General features: G+C 61.9%; 2 protein-coding genes across 4 annotated transcripts in view; one reads left to right on the forward strand and one right to left on the reverse strand.

The window, feature by feature from the left end:
* Positions 1–6,875, forward strand: part of MUC4 (mucin 4, cell surface associated) — a 43,022-nt gene extending 36,147 nt beyond the window's left edge. For 2 of the 3 annotated variants that reach the window (XM_060172213.1, XM_060172212.1), the window contains 2 exons: positions 3,890–4,052; positions 6,433–6,875. In XM_060172213.1, coding sequence (XP_060028196.1) covers positions 3,890–4,052; positions 6,433–6,628 — 359 coding nt within the window. In that variant the 3' untranslated portion in view covers positions 6,629–6,875. The remainder of the gene's footprint in view (positions 1–3,889; positions 4,053–6,432) is intronic. The other variant, XM_060172214.1, reaches the window with a different exon arrangement.
* A 1,208-nt stretch (positions 6,876–8,083) lies between these two features.
* On the reverse strand, positions 8,084–19,325 carry MUC20 (mucin 20, cell surface associated). Its single transcript, XM_060171017.1, has 5 exons — positions 19,092–19,325; positions 12,981–13,414; positions 11,996–12,539; positions 10,328–10,425; positions 8,084–8,291 (listed from the first exon to the last, which is right to left on the reverse strand). The coding sequence occupies exons 1-5, from the start codon at positions 19,165–19,167 to the stop codon at positions 8,223–8,225; spliced, it is 1,221 nt and encodes a 406-aa protein (XP_060027000.1). The 5' UTR covers positions 19,168–19,325; the 3' UTR covers positions 8,084–8,222.
* Between the last annotated feature and the right edge of the window lie 467 nt (positions 19,326–19,792).

Raw genomic sequence — 19,792 nt, forward strand, 5'->3', positions numbered from 1 at the left:
CTATTTCTTCTCTTCTTTTTTTAAATTTCACTTTATTTGATTACTTAGATTTTACTTATAAAGTGGAAATATTGACAAGACCATAGGATACGAATGGCACAATTCCACACAGTTCCCACCACCGAGCTCCCTGTCCCATCCCCTCCACTGGAAGCTTCCCTGTTCTTTATCCCCCTTGGGAGCAGGGACACAAATTCTCTATGGGGATCAGCAGGTGGGAGTTCTGGCTTCTGTCACTGCTTCTCCGCTGGACATGGGTGTTGGCAGGTGGATCCACACCCCCAGCCTGTGTCTGTCTGTCCCTAGTGGGGCAGGGCTCTGGGGAGGGGAGGCTCCAGGACACACGAGGGAGGGTGTCTGCCTGCAAATTTTATTATACACATACAATATGTTTACTGTTGAGACTTAACAATATTTTGTTACATTAATTTATTTATTTGTTGGGTAGAGACAGCCAGAAACCCAGAGGGAAAGGGGAAGATAGAGAGTGAGAGAGACAGAAGTACCTGAAGCCCTGCAGCTGGGGATGGGGGCTTCATTGCTGAGGGCCAGATAGTGGCGCACCTGGTTAAGTGCACACAGTACAGGGCACAAGGACCGGAGTTCAAGCCCCTGGCTCCCACCTGCAGGGGGAAAGCTTTGTGGTGGTGAAGCAGAGCAGTCTCTCCGTCTCTCTCCCTCTCCATCTTCCCCTCCCTCTCAATTTCAGGCTGGCTCTATCCAATAAGTAAATAAAAACAATAAAATTGTTTTTTTAAGTATTCATTTCTGTTACTAACCTTGTTTCCCTTGTGGCAGTATGGGGGTCCAGGGAGGACGAAAGGGGGTCCTGGGGAAAGCGGACTGGGGTCCCAGGGAGAAGGACAGACGGGGGTCCAGGAAAAGTGGCAGGGTTTCAGGGAAGCAGCAGGGTGTCAGGGAGGCTGCAGGGTGGCAGGGAGGCTGCAGGGTGTCAGGGAGGCTGCAGGGTGTCAGGGAGGCTGCAGGGTGTCAGGGAGGCTGCAGGGTGTCAGGGAGGCTGCAGGGTGTCAGCGAGGCAGCAGGGTGTCAGGGAGGCTGCAGGGTGTCAGGGAGGCTGCAGGGTGTCAGGGAGGCAGCAGGGTGTCAGGGAGGCTGCAGGGTGTCAGGGAGGCTGCAGGGTGTCAGCGAGGCAGCAGGGTGTCAGGGAGGCTGCAGGGTGTCAGGGAGGCTGCAGGGTATCAGGGAGGCTGCAGGGTGTCAGGGAGGCAGCAGGGTTTCAGGGAAGCAGCAGGGTGTCAGGGAGGCAGCAGGGTGTCAGGGAGGCTGCAGGGTGTCAGGGAGGCAGCAGGGTGTCAGGGAGGCTGCAGGGTGTCAGGGAGGCTGCAGGGTGTCAGGGAGGCTGCAGGGTGTCAGGGAGGCTGCAGGGTGTCAGGGAGGCTGCAGGGTGTCAGGGAGGCTGCAGGGTGTCAGGGAGGCTGCAGGGTGTCAGGGAGGCTGCAGGGTGGCAGGGAGGCTGCAGGGTGTCAGGGAGGCAGCAGGGTGTCAGGGAGGCAGCAGGGTGTCAGGGAAGCTGCAGGGTGTCAGGGAGGCAGCAGGGTGTCAGGGAGGCTGCAGGGTGTCAGGGAGGCTGCAGGGTGTCAGGGAGGCTGCAGGGTGTCAGGGAGGCTGCAGGGTGTCAGGGAGGCTGCAGGGTGTAGGGAGGCTGCAGGGTGTCAGGGAGGCTGCAGGGTGTCAGGGAGGCTGCAGGGTGTCAGGGAGGCTGCAGGGTGTCAGGGAGGCTGCAGGGTGTCAGGGAGGCAGCAGGGTGTCAGGGAGGCTGCAGGGTGTCAGGGAGGCTGCAGGGTGTCAGGGAGGCAGCAGGGTGTCAGGGAGGCTGCAGGGTGTCAGGGAGGCAGCAGGGTGTCAGGGAGGCTGCAGGGTGGCAGGGAGGCTGCAGGGTGTCAGGGAGGCAGCAGGGTGTCAGGGAGGCTGCAGGGTGTCAGGGAGGCTGCAGGGTGTCAGGGAGGCTGCAGGGTGTCAGGGAGGCTGCAGGGTGTCAGGGAGGCTGCAGGGTGTCAGGGAGGCTGCAGGGTGGCAGGGAGGCTGCAGGGTGTCAGGGAGGCAGCAGGTTGTCAGGGAGGCAGCAGGGTGTCAGGGAAGCTGCAGGGTGTCAGGGAGGCAGCAGGGTGTCAGGGAGGCTGCAGGGTGTCAGGGAGGCTGCAGGGTGTCAGGGAGGCTGCAGGGTGTCAGGGAGGCTGCAGGGTGTCAGGGAGGCTGCAGGGTGTAGGGAGGCTGCAGGGTGTCAGGGAGGCTGCAGGGTGTCAGGGAGGCTGCAGGGTGTCAGGGAGGCTGCAGGGTGTCAGGGAGGCAGCAGGGTGTCAGGGAGGCTGCAGGGTGTCAGGGAGGCTGCAGGGTGTCAGGGAGGCAGCAGGGTGTCAGGGAGGCTGCAGGGTGTCAGGGAGGCAGCAGGGTGTCAGGGAGGCTGCAGGGTGGCAGGGAGGCTGCAGGGTGTCAGGGAGGCAGCAGGGTGTCAGGGAGGCTGCAGGGTGTCAGGGAGGCTGCAGGGTGTCAGGGAGGCTGCAGGGTGTCAGGGAGGCTGCAGGGTGTCAGGGAGGCAGCAGGGTGTCAGGGAGGCTGCAGGGTGTCAGGGAGGCTGCAGGGTGTCAGGGAGGCAGCAGGGTGTCAGGGAGGCTGCAGGGTGTCAGGGAGGCAGCAGGGTGTCAGGGAGGCTGCAGGGTGGCAGGGAGGCTGCAGGGTGTCAGGGAGGCAGCAGGGTGTCAGGGAGGCTGCAGGGTGTCAGGGAGGCAGCAGGGTGTCAGGGAGGCAGCAGGGTGTCAGGGAGGCTACAGGGTGTCAGGGAGGCAGCAGGGTGTCAGGGAGGCAGCAGGGTGTCAGGGAAGCTGCAGGGTGTCAGGGAGGCAGCAGGGTGTCAGGGAGGCTGCAGGGTGTCAGGGAGGCAGCAGGGTGTCAGGGAGGCTGCAGGGTGTAGGGAGGCTGCAGGGTGTCAGGGAGGCTGCAGGGTGTCAGGGAGGCTGCAGGGTGTCAGGGAGGCTGCAGGGTGTCAGGGAGGCAGCAGGGTGTCAGGGAGGCAGCAGGGTGTCAGGGAGGCTGCAGGGTGTCAGGGAGGCTGCAGGGTGTCAGGGAGGCTGCAGGGTGTCAGGGAGGCTGCAGGGTGTCAGCGAGGCAGCAGGGTGTCAGGGAGGCAGCAGGGTGTCAGGGAGGCAGCAGGGTGTCAGGGAGGCTGCAGGGTGTCAGGGAGGCAGCAGGGTGTCAGGGAGGCAGCAGGGTGTCAGGGAGGCTGCAGGGTGTCAGGGAGGCTGCAGGGTGTCAGGGAGGCTGCAGGGTGTCAGGGAGGCAGCAGGGTGTCAGGGAGGCTGCAGGGTGTCAGGGAGGCTGCAGGGTGTCAGGGAGGCAGCAGGGTGTCAGGGAGGCAGCAGGGTGTCAGGGAGGCAGCAGGGTGTCAGGGAGGCTGCAGGGTGTCAGGGAGGCTGCAGGGTGGCAGGGAGGCTGCAGGGTGTCAGGGAGGCTGCAGGGTGTCAGGGAGGCTGCAGGGTGTCAGGGAGGCAGCAGGGTGTCAGGGAGGCAGCAGGGTGTCAGGGAGGCAGCAGGGTGTCAGGGAGGCTGCAGGGTGTCAGGGAGGCTGCAGGGTGTCAGGGAGGCTGCAGGGTGTCAGGGAGGCTGCAGGGTGTCAGGGAGGCTGCAGGGTGGCAGGGAGGCTGCAGGGTGGCAGGGAGGCTGCAGGGTCCCCCTGGGGAGGGAGTGTGGCCTGGGCTGCAGGGACAGAGCGGATCCCCCAGGGAGGGGCTCCTTGGCCGTGGTCCTGCTGGTCTGCGTCTGTCTGTCCTCTGCTGTCAGCTGCTCAGCCCCGTCTGACCCATCACGCCTCACACCTGGGTGGCGGCGCGGAGCTCTGCTAGCGGGCGCCATCACTGAACCCTGGTCCCTACAGCCAACGTCAGCGCCCTGAGCACCTTCCTGCGGTGTGATGGCTACGCCGGCTACCGCCTCCACTACGGCGCCCCCAGCGGCTTCTCCTGCGTGTCCCCCTGCAGCGAGGGCTACTGTCAGAACGGAGGCCAGTGCCAGCACCTGCCCCAGGGGCCCCGCTGCAGGTGAGACAGGTGGCCGGGCACAGAGACAGAATGAGAGACAGGACGGGGAGAGACAGAATGAGAGACAGGATGGGGGGAGACAGCAGTGAGAGACAGGACGGGGAGAGACAGAATGAGAGACAGGATGGGGGAGACAGCAGTGAGAGACAGGATGGGGAGAGACAGAATGAGAGACAGGATGGGGAGAGACACAATGAGAGACAGGATGGGGAGAGACACAATGAGAGACAGGATGGGGAGAGACACAATGAGAGACAGGATGGGGTGAGACAGAATGAGAGACAGGATGGGGGAGAGACACAATGAGAGACAGGATGGGGAGAGACAGAATGAGAGACAGGATGGGGAGACAGCAGTGAGAGACAGGATGGGGAGAGACAGAATGAAAGACAGGATGGGGAGAGACACAATGAGAGACAGTATTGGGAGAGACACAATGAGAGACAGGATGGGGAGAGACACAATGAGAGACAGGATGGGGGGAGACAGCAGTGAGAGACAGGACGGGGAGAGACAGAATGAGAGACAGGATGGGGGAGACAGCAGTGAGAGACAGGATGGGGAGAGACAGAATGAGAGACAGGATGGGGAGAGACAGAATGAGAGACAGGATGGGGGGAGACAGAATGAGAGACAGGATGGGGAGAGACAGAATGAGAGACAGTATTGGGAGAGACAGAATGAGAGACAGGATGGGGAGAGAGAATGAGAGACAGGATGGGGGGAGACAGCAGTGAGAGACAGGACGGGGAGAGACACAATGAGAGACAGGATGGGGAGAGACAGAATGAGAGACAGGATGGGGGAGACAGAATGAGAGACAGGATGGGGAGAGACAGAATGAGAGACAGTATTGGGAGAGACAGAATGAGAGACAGGATGGGGAGAGAGAATGAGAGACAGGATGGGGGGAGACAGCAGTGAGAGACAGGACGGGGAGAGACAGAATGAGAGACAGGATGGGGAGAGACAGAATGAGAGACAGGATGGGGAGAGACAGAGACAGAGTGGGAAAAGGGGGAGGAAAAGGAAGGGGAGGGGAGGGGAGAGGAGGGGAGGGGAGGGGAGGGGAGGGGAGGGGAAGGGAGGGGAGGGGAGAAAAAGTCCCTCAGGAGCAGTGGCTTCACAGAGCCAGGGCCAAGCCCCAGCAATAACCCTGGAAGAAAAAATGATAATAAGCCTATATCACTTCTGAAAATCCACCATGCCACAAAATGGGAGTTAGGACTATTTTAAAGGTGAGGAAAATGAAGCTTAGATATTATAAGGGGCCAGGTGGTGGCGCACCTGGTTAAGCGCTCACATCACAGTGCATGCGGACCTGGGTTCAAGCCCCTGGTCCCCACCTGCAGGGGGAAAGCTTCATGAGCAGTGAAGTAGGGCTGCAGGTGTCTGTCTCCTCTCTCTCTCTGCGCCTGTATCCAATAATAAAGAGGTCATAAGGCACATGCCCACGGTGTCCAGAGAGGCAGCAGAACATGACTCCCACAGCCAGACCCCCGACGTCATCTTTTTCTTTCTGTTACCGGGGAGATTAATGGTTTACAGTCAACAGTAGATGCGCCATTGGCCATGCGCAGCATTTCCCAGTTTCCACACGACACCCTCACCCCACTAGGCCCTCCTCCGCCATCCTGTCCCAGGACCTGAACCCCCAGCCCAGAGTCCTTGACTGTGGTGCCACACACCAGCCCCAGTCCAAGTTCTGCTCTGTGTCCCCTTCTGTTCTGATTTCTCCACTTCTGTCCATGAGTGGGATCATCCATCTTCATCCTTCTGTTCCTGGCTGATCTCACGTCACAGCATCCCTTCAAGCTCCATCCAAGATGAGACGAAGATTAATTCACCATTTTTCATAGCTGAGTAGTATTCCATTGTGTCTACACCATAGCTTACTCAGCCCCTCGCCTGCGCCCTGGCTGTTTTTTGTGCGAACACCCCACCACCTTGTGTGAAAGGGTGACTCCCCTGTGCAGGCTTCCTGGCCCTCTGAGAGAGCACTCACTCAGGGTGGACGCCTCCCATCAGCACTCTGCCTCAGGGTCTCCCGTGAGGGTGGCGCTGAGCCCGCTGGGGGAGAAGAGCAGTCCCAGCCGGCCAGATGCCACCTCATCCCCACTGCAGTCCCAGATGAGACCCGCTCTCCCCTTCCAGCTCAAAGGCCAAGACTGGCTAACCACTGTGCACAGTACCCTGTGGCCAGCCCCTACAGCCCCCGAAGGTGGAGCTGACCCCAGTGGAGGCCGTCTCGGCCGCGCCGACCCCCCAGCCTCCCTGAGGGCCGCCCCCGTCCTGAGTGGGGGTCCCAGCCTGGTGGGGCCGGGGAGGAGGACTTGCCCAGCGATGGTGCCCGCCCTGACGGCCCTCTGTCTGCCTCCAGCTGTGTGCCCTCCTCCATCTACACGGCCTGGGGCGAGCACTGTGAGAACCTCAGCGTGAAGCTCGGAGCCTTCTTGGGGATTCTCTTTGGGACCCTGGGGGGCCTCCTGCTGCTGGGGGCCGCGGTGTTTGTGGTCCTACGCTTCTGGGGTTTCTCCAGGACCCTGTACTCCTACCCCCTGGACTTGGAACGCTGAGTACTCCCCCGAGAAGTGGCTGCGGCCCGGGATTCCCAGAGACCCCCCCCCGCACTCTCCCCAGCATCAGAAGCGGGCTCCAAGGGGCAGGAGGGAGCTGCCCACCAGGACGGCCTCTCACGGGAGGACGCGGACCAGCCCGGCACAGCAGCCACCGGAGGAGGCAGGACACAGACCTTCAACCCCAGACCCACACGCACACAGACCCTCTGATTAAAGTCTCTCAAACACCCCTCTGGCGTGTCTGCCCGCAAACCCGTGGGCTCCAGGACAGGGTTTCCCCAAGGGACTGCAGGGACGGGCGGCAGGCAGCTGGAGAGGGAGCGCGGCCACGGGCTCGTTTCTGCCCTCGGTGACCCCCCACAGGGACGCACCAGCCCTGACGGGTCCTCAAGTCAGCGCCACACACCCTTGCTCCCGTCCCCCCAGACCCTAGCCAACGCCCGGCCCCAAGGAGAAAGGACATGCCCACAGAAGGAATGATCTCGAGGGCTGGCCAGGGGTGCGCCCAGTTAAGCACGAGGTTCGAACCCAGGTTCGAGCCCCCGCTCCCCACCTGCAGGGGGAAGCTTCACGAGCGGTGAAGCCTCTGAGTCTCTCCCTCTCTGTCTTGCCGGCACCAAGCCCCAGCGACATGGAGGCAGAGAGAGAGGACCGGTCCTGCTTCCCGCCTTCCCGTCTCTAGAGCTTGGCGCGCCACCCGGCGTCGTTCTGCCCTGCGTGTCTGGCCCCTGCGCCCACACTCTTCACTGCCTGACCCCTTTCAGCCCCTCCACTGGCATGCTGCCCGCCACCTTTAGACTGGGATGCCCAGCTCCGGAGAGACCTTTCTAAAATTCCCTTATTTCATTGTATGTATTCATTAATGAGAAAGACAGGAGGAGAGAGAGAGAACCAGCCATCGCTGCTACATGTGGTGCCCGGGACTGAACTCAGGGCTTCGTGCTTGAGAGTCCAGTGCTTGGCCCACTGCGCCACCTCCCGGGCCACCTGGTGGCCTTTCTCCAGGGCCTAGTCAGCTCCCACGCCACCTCCTTCCACCTGTCGGGCCGGGAAGTGACAACGTCCCTGTAGTAACGGCCCCAAGGACAGCCCTGCACAGGCCCAGCTCCAGGCAGAAACGGGGTGTCTGCCCGGGTGCTGAACCTCAAAGCCCGAGACAGAGCCAGCTGGCCACGACCGTGTGGTGGGAGAAGCACTTCCCACATGGTAGACCCGGTGCGGCTGCCTTCTTGTGGGTAAGTGACGCTGGAGAAAGTTCTGGAGAAACATGGCAGGTGAAGCCCCTGCCGGTGGGGACCCGGGAGCGTGGGCCCGGTCCTTGCGCTATGGTGTGCGTGCGTGCGCCCCCTGGCCTACGAGTGATGCCGCATTCTCCGCAGTCCTGCCACCGGGTCCGGCCCCCGAGAGGCCGGGCGTGTCCGCTTGAGGAGGACGCGGTCCACCCGAGGAGTAGGGGTGGGGTGCAGGGAGCGGGCGGTGACCACGAGGCAGGGCAGAGGCCGGCGGGCGATACGGAGCCCCACACGGACGGACTCAGGCTCGGCGCGGCGGGTGGCGTGGCCCCGCGTGTCCAGGCCCGGCTCCTCCCGCCTCAGGCGCTCCCCACGCGCAGCAGAGACACGTGCACGGGTGGCACCATCACGTGGAGATGTCGCCGCAGCTGTGGGCGGAGAGAGGCTCAGGGCCGCGTGCTCTGGGCGGAGACCAGAGGGGCGACTGGCCCAGGCAGCGCTCACTGTCTCTGCGTCTCTGCGGCAGGGCGGGAGGCGCCGGGGGACAGAGGACAGACTCACCCCTGCAAATGGACCCAACTGCCACCAGCTCGAGCTCCCCTGCAGCCCGGGGACCCTCCCTCCTCCTCCCTGCATCCTGGGGACCCTCCCTCCTCCTCCCTGCATCCCGGGGACCCTCCCTCCTCCTCCCTGCAGCCTGGGGTCCCTCCCTCCCCCTCCCTGCATCCCGGGGACCCTCCCTCCTCCTCCCTGCATCCCGGGGACCCTCCCTCCTCCTCCCTGCATCCCGGGGACCCTCCCTCCTCCTCCCTGCATCCTGGGGTCCCTCCCTCCTCCTCCCTGCATCCCGGGGACCCTCCCTCCTCCTCCCTGCATCCCGGGGACCCTCCCTCCTCCTCCCTGCATCCCGGGGACCCTCCCTCCTCCTCCCTGCATCCTGGGGTCCCTCCCTCCTCCTCCCTGCATCCCGGGGACCCTCCCTCCTCCTCCCTGCATCCTGGGGTCCCTCCCTCCTCCTCCCTGCATCCTGGGGACCCTCCCTCCCCCTCCCTGCATCCTGGGGTCCCTCCCTCCTCATCCCTGCATCCTGGGGACCCTCCCTCCTCCTCCCTGCATCCTGGGGACCCTCCTCCTCCCTATATCCTGGGGACCCTCCCTCCCCCTCCCTGCATCCTGGGGTCCCTCCCTCCTCCTCCCTGCATCCTGGGGACCCTCCCTCCTCCTCCCTATATCCTGGGGACCCTCCCTCCCCCTCCATGCATCCTGGGGTCCCTCCCTCCCCCTCCCTGCATCCTGGGGTCCCTCCCTCCTCCTCCCTGCATCCTGGGGACCCTCCCTCCTCCTCCCTATATCCGGGGGATCCTCCCTCCTCCTCCCTGCATCCTGGGGTCCCTCCCTCCTCCTCCCTGCATCCCGGGGACCCTCCCTCCTCCTCCCTGCATCCCGGGGTCCCTCCCTCCTCCTCCCTGCAGCCCGGGGACCCTCCCTCCTCCTCCCTGCATCCCGGGGACCCTCCCTCCTCCTCCCTGCATCCTGGGGTCCCTCCCTCATCCTCCCTGCATCCTGGGGACCCTCCCTCCTCCTCCCTGCATCCTGGGGTCCCTCCCTCCCCCTCCCTGCATCCTGGGGTCCCTCCCTCCTCCTCCCTGCATCCTGGGGACCCTCCCTCCTCCTCCCTATATCTGGGGGACCCTCCCTCCTCATCCCTGCATCCCGGGGACCCTCCCTCCCCCTCCCTGCATCCTGGGGTCCCTCCCTCCTCCTCCCTGCATCCTGGGGACCCTCCCTCCTCCTCCCTATATCCAGGGGACCCTCACTCCCCCTCCCTGCATCCTGGGGTCCCTCCCTCCTCCTCCCTGCATCCTGGGGACCCTCCCTCCTCCTCCCTATATCCGGGGGACTCTCCCTCCTCATCCCTGCATCCCGGGGACCCTCCCTACTCTTCCCTGCATCCCAAGGACCCCTCCCTCCTCCTCCCTGCATCCCGGGGACCCTCCCCTCCTCCTCCCTGCATCCCGGGGACCCTCCTCCTCCCTGCATCCCGGGGACCCTCCCTCCTCCCTGCATCCTGGGAACCCTCCTCCCTCCTTCTCCCTGCATCCCAGGGACCCTCCCTTCCTCCTCCCTGCATCCCGGGGACCCTCCCTCCTCCTCCCTGCATCCTAGGAACCCTCCTCCCTCCTCCTCCCTGCATCCCAGGGACCCTCCCTTCCTCCTCCCTGCATCCTGGGGATCCTCCCCTCCCCCTCCCTGCATCCTGGGGACCCTCCCCTCCTCTTCCCTGCATCCCAGGGACCCTCCCCTCCCCCTCCCTGCATCCTGGGGACCCTCCCCTCCTCCTCCCTGCATCCCAGGGACCCTCCCCTCCCCCTCCCTGAATCCTGGGGTCCCCTTCCATCCTCCTCCCTGCATCCTGGGGACCCTCCCCTCCTCCTCCCTGCCCCAGGCCTGGGAGGCCCCTCACCTGCAGCAGCAGCCCCTCAGCCATCCTGGGGTCAGTGAGGTCCTTGGGGGAAGCCACACGGAGCCGCAGCAGGAGGAAGCCCCCCTCCCCCTCTGCACCTGAGGAAAGCAGATAGCTCAGCGGCTGCTCAGGGCGAGTCCTGCCTGATGCTGCCTCCTGCACCCCTGTGCTCATGGTCACAGAACACGCCTGTGCTCACAGTCACAGAACACGCCTGTGCTCACGGTCACAGGACATGCCTGTGCTCACGATCACAGAACACACCTGTGCTCACGGTCACAGAACACGCCTGTGCTCACGATCACAGAACACACCTGTGCTCACAGTCACAGAACATGCCTGTGCTCACGGTCACAGAACACGCCTGTGCTCACGGTCACAGAACATGCCTGTGCTCACGGGCACAGAACACGCCTGTGCTCACAGTCACAGAACACACCTGTGCTCACGGTCACAGGACACGCCTGTGCTCACGGTCACAGGACACGCCTGTGCTCACGGTCACAGGACACGCCTGTGCTCACGGGCACAGAACACGCCTGTGCTCACGGTCACAGAACAGGCCTGTGCTCACAGGCACAGAACAGGCCTGTGCTCACGGTCACAGGACACGCCTGTGCTCACGGTCACAGAACACGCCTGTGCTTACGGTCACAGAGCAGGCCTGTGCTCACAGTCACAGAACAGGCCTGTGCTCACGGGCACAGAACAGGCCTGTGCTCACGGTCACAGAACACGCCTGTGCTCACGGGCACAGAACACGCCTGTGCTCACGGTCACAGGACACGCCTGTGCTCATGGGCACAGAACACGCCTGTGCTCAGCTAGTGCTTCTGCTGACTGCACAAGGAAAAGAAGATTCTTTCTCATACACATGGACCCAGGGCAGCATTTCCCACAGAGGGAGGAAGGACACCTGGGCCATGGCACCAACCTGCTCTGGAGAAACAAGAGTGAGGATGGACAGAGGGACATGGACCTGGAATGTCCTGGGATGGAGCCCTGGGCCAGGCTGTGGGGAAATGGCCCAGCCAGAGGGGACGCAGGGAGGAGGCTGCCCTGAGGGAAGCAGAGAGATGCAGGGAGGAGGCTGCCCTGAGGGGAGCAGAGAGATGCAGGGAGGAGGCTGCCCTGAGGGGAACAGAGAGATGCAGGGAGGAGGCTGCCCTGAGAGGAGCAGAGAGATGCTGGGTTCAAGGCCCTGGACCCACTGTCGGGGGAAGCTTCACCAGTGGTGAAGAGCTGTCATCTGTGTGTCTGTCTGTATATCTGTCTCTCTATCCATCTATCATCTGTCTGTCTATCTATCCATCTATCGTCTATCATTTACAGATTGTGTGTGTGTCTGTCTATCTATCTGCCCGTTTGTCTATCTATCCGTCTATCTATCGTCTATCATCTATAGATTGTGTGTCTGTCTCTCTATCTATCTGCCCGTTTGTCTATCTATCCGTCTATCTATCGTCTATCTATCATCTATAGATGTGTGTCTGTCTGTCTGTCTGTCAGGCTTCATCTATCTTTCTCTACCTTCCCTCCCGCCTCCCCTGTGCGGCAGTGAATAGCAGAGCCTGGACTAGACACAGGCGGCATGGAGGCGCCGGGCCCCGCGGGCCTCGTGCGGGAGGACGACCTTGGCACCCAGGTGCCCACAGCCCTGCAGCTCACCTGCGGGCACCCGCGGGGGCCTCCCCTCAGGGCCTGTGACGGGCGTCCTCGGGGTCCTCGCTGTGACGCTCCCGTGAGGCCTGCCGGTGGCCGAGGCCGGGGGTGCGGATGAGTCCGGAGGTACTGGGCTCTCAGGGGCAGGAGGACCCCCTCCTTCCCCCCCTCCTCCAGGCAGGGCTGCGGCTGAGCTGGAGCGGGGAGCACAGAACCCAGAGGGGCGAACACCGACCCCAGAGGGGGGAGCACTGACCCCAGAGGGGGGAGCACCGTCCTCAGAGGGGGAAGCACTGACCCCAGAGGGGGGAGCACTGACCCCAGAGGGGGAAACACCGTCCTCAGAGGGGGAAGCACTGACCCCAGAGGGGGGAGCACTGACCCCAGAGGGGGGAGCACTGTCCTCAGAGGGGGGAGCACTTTCCTCAGAAGGGGAAGCACTGACCCCAGAGGGGGGAGCACTGACCCCAGAGGGGGAAACACCGTCCTCAGAGGGGGAAGCACTGACCCCAGAGGGGGGAGCACTGACCCCAGAGGGGGGAGCACTGTCCTCAGAGGGGGGAGCACTTTCCTCAGAGGGGGAAGCACTAACCCCAGAGGGGGGAGCACTGACCCCAGAGGGGGAAACACCGTCCTCAGAGGGGGAAGCACTGACCCCAGAGGGGGGAGCACTAACCCCAGAGGGGGGAGCACTGTCCTCAGAGGGGGGAACACTGTCCTCAGAGGGGGGAGCACTGAACCCAGAGGGGGGAGCACTGACCCCAGAGGGGGGAGCACTCACACCAGAGTAGGGAGCACTATCATCAGAGTGGGGAGCACTGTCATCAGAGGGGGGAGCACTTTCCTCAGAGGGGGGAGCACTGTCCTCAGAGTAGGGAGCACTGTCATCAGAGTAGGGAGCACTGTCATCAGAGTAGGGAGCACTGACCCCAGAGTAGGGAGCACTGTCATCAGAGTAGGGAGCACTATCATCAGAGAGGGCAGCACTGACCCCAGAGCGGGGAGCACTGTCCTCAGAGGCCTCCCCCTCGGCTCCTGCAGACACGTGGACCACAGAGATCCCCAACACCTCCACAGAGCTGTCCCCGGCCCACAGGCTGGCAGAGGCCGTGACCCAGAGTCCCCAGCCAGTGACCGTCCCTGTGGTGGTGACCCCAGCAGGTGCTCCTGGAGTCGCCTCTGTTCCGGGGAGGAGTTTGGCCGCCCTGGCTCCCACTTTGGCCTGGGAGCCCACAGGTGCCCATCCTGGCAGCAAGAGTCCCGATGGACAGGCCTCGGCCTGGGTGGCGGTGTGGACGCCTCTCTCTGCGGCCGGGATGGTGGTGTGGATGCCCCGCTCTGAGCTGGATTTGAGCCCTGGAGGCTGAGTCTGTGGATCCGGGTCCTGTCCAGTCACCTGGGGGCCTCGTGGGTGTGTCCTGGGGCCTGTGACAGGTAAGATTAACGCGTGATCCAGGGCGTCCCGGAGTCTCTGCTGAGGGAGCCTGACGTCCACCTTTATTATCATATTTGTTAAACTTTATTTATTATTAGATAGAGACAGAGAGAAACTAGAGGAGGGGAGACAGACAGAGAGAACCCTGCAGCCCTGCTTCACCACTCACAAAGCTTCCTCCTGCAGTGTGGCCAGAGGCTTGAATGGCATCCTTGCTGGGTCCTTGTACTCAGTATCATTGCTCCTAACCAAGGCCTAGTACTCTGTGGTCCTACCAAGGCCTAGTACTCTGTGCTCCTAACCGGGGCCTAGTACTCTGTGCTCCTAACCAGGGACTAGTGCTCTGTGCTCCTAACCAGGGCCTAGTACTCTGTGCTCCTAACCAGGGACTAGTGCTCTGTGCTCCTAACCGGGGCCTAGTGCTCTGTGCTCTTAACCAGGGCCTAGTACTCTGTGCTCCTAACCAGGAACTAGTGCTCTGTGCTCCTAACAAGGGCCTAGTGCTCTGTGCTCCTAACCGGGGCCTAGTGCTCTGTGCTCCTAACCAGGGTCTAGTGCTCTGTGCTCCTAACCAGGGCCTAGTACTCTGTGCTCCTAACCGGGGCCTAGTGCTCTGTGCTCCTAACCGGGGCCTAGTGCTCTGTGCTCCTAACCAGGGACTAGTGCTCTGTGCTCCTAACCAGGGCCTAGTACTCTGTGCTCCTAACAAGGGACTAGTGCTCTGTGCTCCTAACCAGGGCCTAGTGCTCTGTGCTCCTAACCAGGGCCTAGTGCTCTGTGCTCCTAACCAGGGCCTAGTACTCTGTGCTCCTAACCAGGGCCTAGTGCTCTGTGGTCCTAACCAGGGTCTAGTACTCTGTGCTCCTAACCGGGGTCTAGTACTCTGTGCTCCTAACCGGGGCCTAGTACTCTGTGCTCCTAACCAGGGCCTAGTGCTCTGTGGTCCTAACCAGGGTCTAGTACTCTGTGCTCCTAACCGGGGCCTAGTGCTCTGTGCTCCTAACCAGGGTCTAGTACTCTGTGCTCCTAACCAGGGCCTAGTGCTCTGTGCTCCTAACCGGGGCCTAGTACTCTGTGCTCCTAACCGGGGCCTAGAACTCTGTGCTCCTAACCGGGGTCTAGTGCTCTGTGCTCCTAACTGGGGCCTAGTGCTCTGTGCTCCTAACCGGGGCCTAGTGCTCTGTGCTCCTAACCGGGGCCTAGTGCTCTGTGCTCCTAACCAGGGCCTAGTGCTCTGTGCTCCTAACCAGGGCCTAGTACTCTGTGCTCCTAACCGGGGCCTAGTGCTCTGTGCTCCTAACCAGGGACTAGTGCTCTGTGCTCCTAACCAGGGTCTAGTACTCTGTGCTCCTAACCGGGGCCTAGTGCTCTGTGCTCCTAACCAGGGTCTAGTGCTCTGTGCTCCTAACCAGGGCCTAGTACTCTGTGCTCCAAACCTGGGCCTACTGCTCTGTGCTCCTAACCAGGGACTAGTGCTCTGTGCTCCTAACCAGGGCCTAGTGCTCTGTGCTCCTAACCAGGGCCTAGTGCTCTGTGCTCCTAACCAGGGCCTAGTACTCTGTGCTCCTAATCGGGGCCTAGTGCTCTGTGCTCCTAACCAGGGACTAGTACTCTGTGCTACTAACCAGGGACTAGTGCTCTGTGCTCCTAACCAGGGCCTAGTGCTCTGTGCTCCTAACCGGGGCCTAGTGCTCTGTGCTCCTAACCAGGGACTAGTGCTCTGTGCTCCTAACCAGGGCCTAGTGCTCTGTGCTCCTAACCAGGGCCTAGTGCTGCATGCTCCTAACCAGGGCCTAGTGCTCTGTGCTCCTAACCAGGGACTAGTACTCTGTGCTACTAACCAGGGACTAGTGCTCTGTGCTCCTAACCAGGGCCTAGTGCTCTGTGCTCCTAACCAGGGCCTAGTGCTCTGTGCTGCTAACCCGGGCCTAGTACTCTGTGCTCCTAACCGGGGCCTAGTGCTCTGTGCTCCTAACCAGGGACTAGTGCTCTGTGCTCCTAACCAGGGTCTAGTACTCTGTGCTCCTAACCGGGGCCTAGTGCTCTGTGCTCCTAACCAGGGTCTAGTGCTCTGTGCTCCTAACCAGGGCCTAGTACTCTGTGCTCCAAACCGGGGCCTAGTGCTCTGTGCTACTAACCAGGGACTAGTGCTCTGTGCTCCTAACCGGCACCTAGTGCTGTGTGCTCCTAACCAGGGTCTAGTGCTATGTGCTCCTAACCAGGGCCTAATGCTCTGTGCTCCTAACCGGGGCCTAGTACTCTGTGCTCCTAACCAGGGACTAGTGCTCTGTGCTCCTAACCGGGACCTAGTGCTGTGTGCTCGTAACCAGGGTCTAGTGCTATGTGCTCCTAACCAGGGCCTAGTGCTCTGTGCTCCTAACCGGGGCCTAGTGCTCTGTGCTCCTAACCGGGGACTAGTGCTCTGTGCTCCTAACCAGGGCCTAGTGCTCTGTGCTCCTAACCAGGGCCTAGTGCTCTGTGCTCCTAACCAGGGCCTAGTACTCTGTGCTCCTAACCAGGGCCTAGTACTCTGTGCTCCTAACCAGGGCCTAGTGCTCTGTGCTCCTAACCGGGGCCTAGTGCTCTGTGCTCCTAACCAGGGCCTAGTACTCTGTGCTCCTAACCGGGGCCTAGTGCTCTGTGCTCCTAACCAGGGCCTAGTGCTCTGTGCTCCTAACCGGGGACTAGTGCTCTGTGCTCCTAACCAGGGCCTAGTGCTCTGTGCTCCTAACCGGGGCCTAGTGCTCTGTGCTCCTAACCAGGGTCTAGTGCTCTGTGCTCCTAACCAGGGCCTAGTACTCTGTGCTCCTAACCGGGGCCTAGTGCTCTGTGCTCCTAACCGGGGCCTAGTGCTCTGTGCTCCTAACCAGGGACTAGTGCTCTGTGCTCCTAACCAGGGCCTAGTACTCTGTGCTCCTAACAAGGGACTAGTGCTCTGTGCTCCTAACCAGGGCCTAGTGCTCTGTGCTCCTAACCAGGGCCTAGTGCTCTGTGCTCCTAACCAGGGCCTAGTGCTCTGTGGTCCTAACCAGGGTCTAGTACTCTGTGCTCCTAACCGGGGTCTAGTACTCTGTGCTCCTAACCGGGGCCTAGTGCTCTGTGCTCCTAACCAGGGTCTAGTACTCTGTGCTCCTAACCAGGGCCTAGTGCTCTGTGCTCCTAACCGGGGCCTAGTACTCTGTGCTCCTAACCGGGGCCTAGAGCTCTGTGCTCCTAACCGGGGTCTAGTGCTCTGTGCTCCTAACCGGGGCCTAGTGCTCTGTGCTCCTAACCGGGGCCTAGTGCTCTGTGCTCCTAACCAGGGACTAGTGCTCTGTGCTCCTAACCGGGGCCTAGTGCTCTGTGCTCCTAACCGGGGCCTAGTGCTCTGTGCTCCTAACCGGGGCCTAGTGCTCTGTGCTCCTAACCGGGGCCTAGTGCTCTGTGCTCCTAACCGGGGCCTAGTGCTCTGTGCTCCTAACCGGGGCCTAGTGCTCTGTGCTCCTAACCGGGGCCTAGTGCTCTGTGCTCCTAACCGGGGCCTAGTGCTCTGTGCTCCTAACCGGGGCCTAGTGCTCTGTGCTCCTAACCGGGGCCTAGTGGTCTGTGCTCCTAACCGGGGCCTAGTGCTCTGTGCTCCTAACCGGGGCCTAGTGCTCTGTGGTCCTAACCAGGGCCTAGTACTCTGTGCTCCTAACCGGGGTCTAGTACTCTGTGCTCCTAACCGGGGCCTAGAGAGAGGGTGAGGGGGACTCAGCAGCGGGGAGATAAGGGATGACTCCACGGGCAGTGTCCTGGCCTCCTTAGGAGGGAGCTGCAGCTCTAGTTGGCATGGTGGGTGACGTCCCTCCCTCTCATGCCCACCTCCTGCTTTGGGCCCTGAACCACAGGTGCCACGTCCTGACCTTGTCACCAGCCCCACCGGCAGCCCAGGACGCCCTGGTGAGGGGGTGTCTCCTTTCCCTCTCTGTGTCTGTCTGAAAAAGGTTAGCCCAGAGCAGTGACTATACAGCGAATATGAAATATACGTTTTCCGGGTGCCCGGTGGTAGCACAGCGGTTTAAGCGCAGGTGGCGCAGAGCACAAGGACCGGCGTAAGGATCCCGGTTCGAGCCCCCGGCTCCCCACCTGCAGGGGAGTCGCTTCCCAGGCGGTGAAGCAGGTCTGCAGGTGTCTGTCTTTCTCTCCTCCTCTCTGTCTTCCCCTCCTCTCTCCATTTCTCTCTGTCCTATCCCACAATGACTACAACAATAAAACAAGGGCAACAAAAGGGAATAAATAAATATATATTTTAAAGAAATATACATTTTCCTTTTTTCTAACTACCTGTGACAGGCGTGTCACAGTCCCTTTTGCCCCTCTGTGCTGGCTCTGTCCTCTCTCGAGCCCTGCGCCCGGGCACCCCCAGGCGGTCTGGAGCAGCGGGATTTCCTGATGAATGTGGTTGGCTGGCTTGTTCACTGTTCACGTGTTTCTGTTTGTCCCCAGAGCCTGCTCAGCTGTGGCTGTCGGAGGTGCAGGGCATGGAAACTGGGGCTTTGCAGCCTCGGACCTGAGTCTGTCCGCAGGGCCACTGTGCCACGCGCTCCACCCTGTGGGGTGTAGTCTAAAGGAGAGTCCTGCCAAAAATGACCTGGGCAGAATCTCAGACGGGCAGAATCTCACTGAGCTGCATTCTTGGACTTCACGTCAGCCCCACACGCACACTCGCCGGCCCCTGGCGGCCCCAGCGGGGACCTGCCTGCCTGCGTCCGTCCGTCTGCCCACCCCACCCGCCAGCTCCCTGGCAACAGCCTGGAGGCCCCGGGTGGCCTGGTGGTGACTCCTTCCCAGAGCTCCCCTCCTGCAGCCCAGGAGGCAGTGCAGGGGCTGGAGCAGCGGACTTGGGAGCTCGCGGTCCTGAACTCGACCCCTGCTGCATGTGCCTACTGATGCCCTGCTTGTCTCTGTCTCCACCTCGCTCTCATTCGCAAATAAATAAACCAGATTTTAAAAGTGACCACAGGGCCAGGCAACGGTGCATCTGGGTGAGCACGCACACAGCCCTGCACAAGGACCCAGGTTCGAGCTCCCAGTCCCCACCTGCAGGGGAGAAGCTGGATATGTGGTGAAGCAGGGCTGCAGGCGTCTCCATCTCTCTCTCTCTCTCCCTCCCTCTCCCTCTCCCTCTCCCTCTCTCCCTCTCCCTCTCTCTCTCTCCCTCTCTCCCTCTCCCTCTCCCTCTCTCCCTCTCCCTCTCCCTCTCCCTCTCTCCCTCTCCCTCTCCCTCTCTCCCTCTCCCTCTCCCTCTCCCTCTCTTCCTCTCCCTCTCTCCCTCTCCCTCTCCCTCTCTCCCTCTCCCTCTCCCCCTCTCCCTCTCCCTCTCTCCCTCTCCCTCTCCCCCTCTCCCTCTCCCTCTCTCTCCCTCTCCCTCTCTCCCTCTCCCTCTCCCTCTCCCTCTCTCCCTCTCCCTCTCTCCCTCTCCCTCTCCCTCTCTCCCTCTCCCTCTCCCTCTCTCCCTTCTCCCTCTCCCTCTCCCTCTCCCTCTATCTCCTCCTCCCCTCTCTATTTCTCTCTGTTTCTATCCAATAATAAATATGCATGAGCATGTTTATAAGATTTATAAATTAAAAACAGAGTGACCAGTGCAGAAAGCTGAGGCTCATGGCCCTGCCAGGGGAGAGCCCACCCCAACTCCTGGCCTCTTACCTACAGAGCTGGGGGGGGCCCCAGACCCCCAGCAGAAGCAGAGAAGGGCCAGAGCCAGGCTCCAGAGGCGGCCCATCCTGGTCGGGCTCCAGCCAGCTCTGCCCGGTGGCCCGCCCACTGCCCCCCTGCCACCCGCTGCCACTTCCTGGTCCCAGAGAGGAGGGGCCGGCCACCTGTCCAGGCGTGACCGTGAGCTCCCCAGGGTCCGGCAGGTGTCTGCAGAGGCCCAGCCAGAGCTGGCGGACGGCACTTCACGGGCGGTCAGCTTGCCCGCCGTCTGCCTGCTCCCTGGTCCAGTCCTGGTGCTGACATGAGGCCACAGTCCTCCTCCACTGTGGTGGCCACTCCCCAGGCCTGCAGCAGGGCCTGGAAAACAGGGTGTCACACCCCTTCTCAGCCCACCTCCCCACTCACCCCATCACACAGAGACTCACACTCACACACAGACTCACAGACACACACACCATCACACACTGTCACTCACACACACACACACTCACACACACATACACACACTCACATACACACACTCACAAACACTCACACTCACAAACACTCACACTCACACATAGACACACACACAGACTCACAGACACACACACCATCACACACTGTCACTCACACACACACATACACACACACTCACAAACACTCACACTCACACAGACACACACACAGACTCACAGACACACACATCACAC

This window comes from Erinaceus europaeus, chromosome 14, assembly GCF_950295315.1.
Source record: "Erinaceus europaeus chromosome 14, mEriEur2.1, whole genome shotgun sequence".
Classification (NCBI taxonomy): Eukaryota; Metazoa; Chordata; class Mammalia; order Eulipotyphla; family Erinaceidae; genus Erinaceus; species Erinaceus europaeus.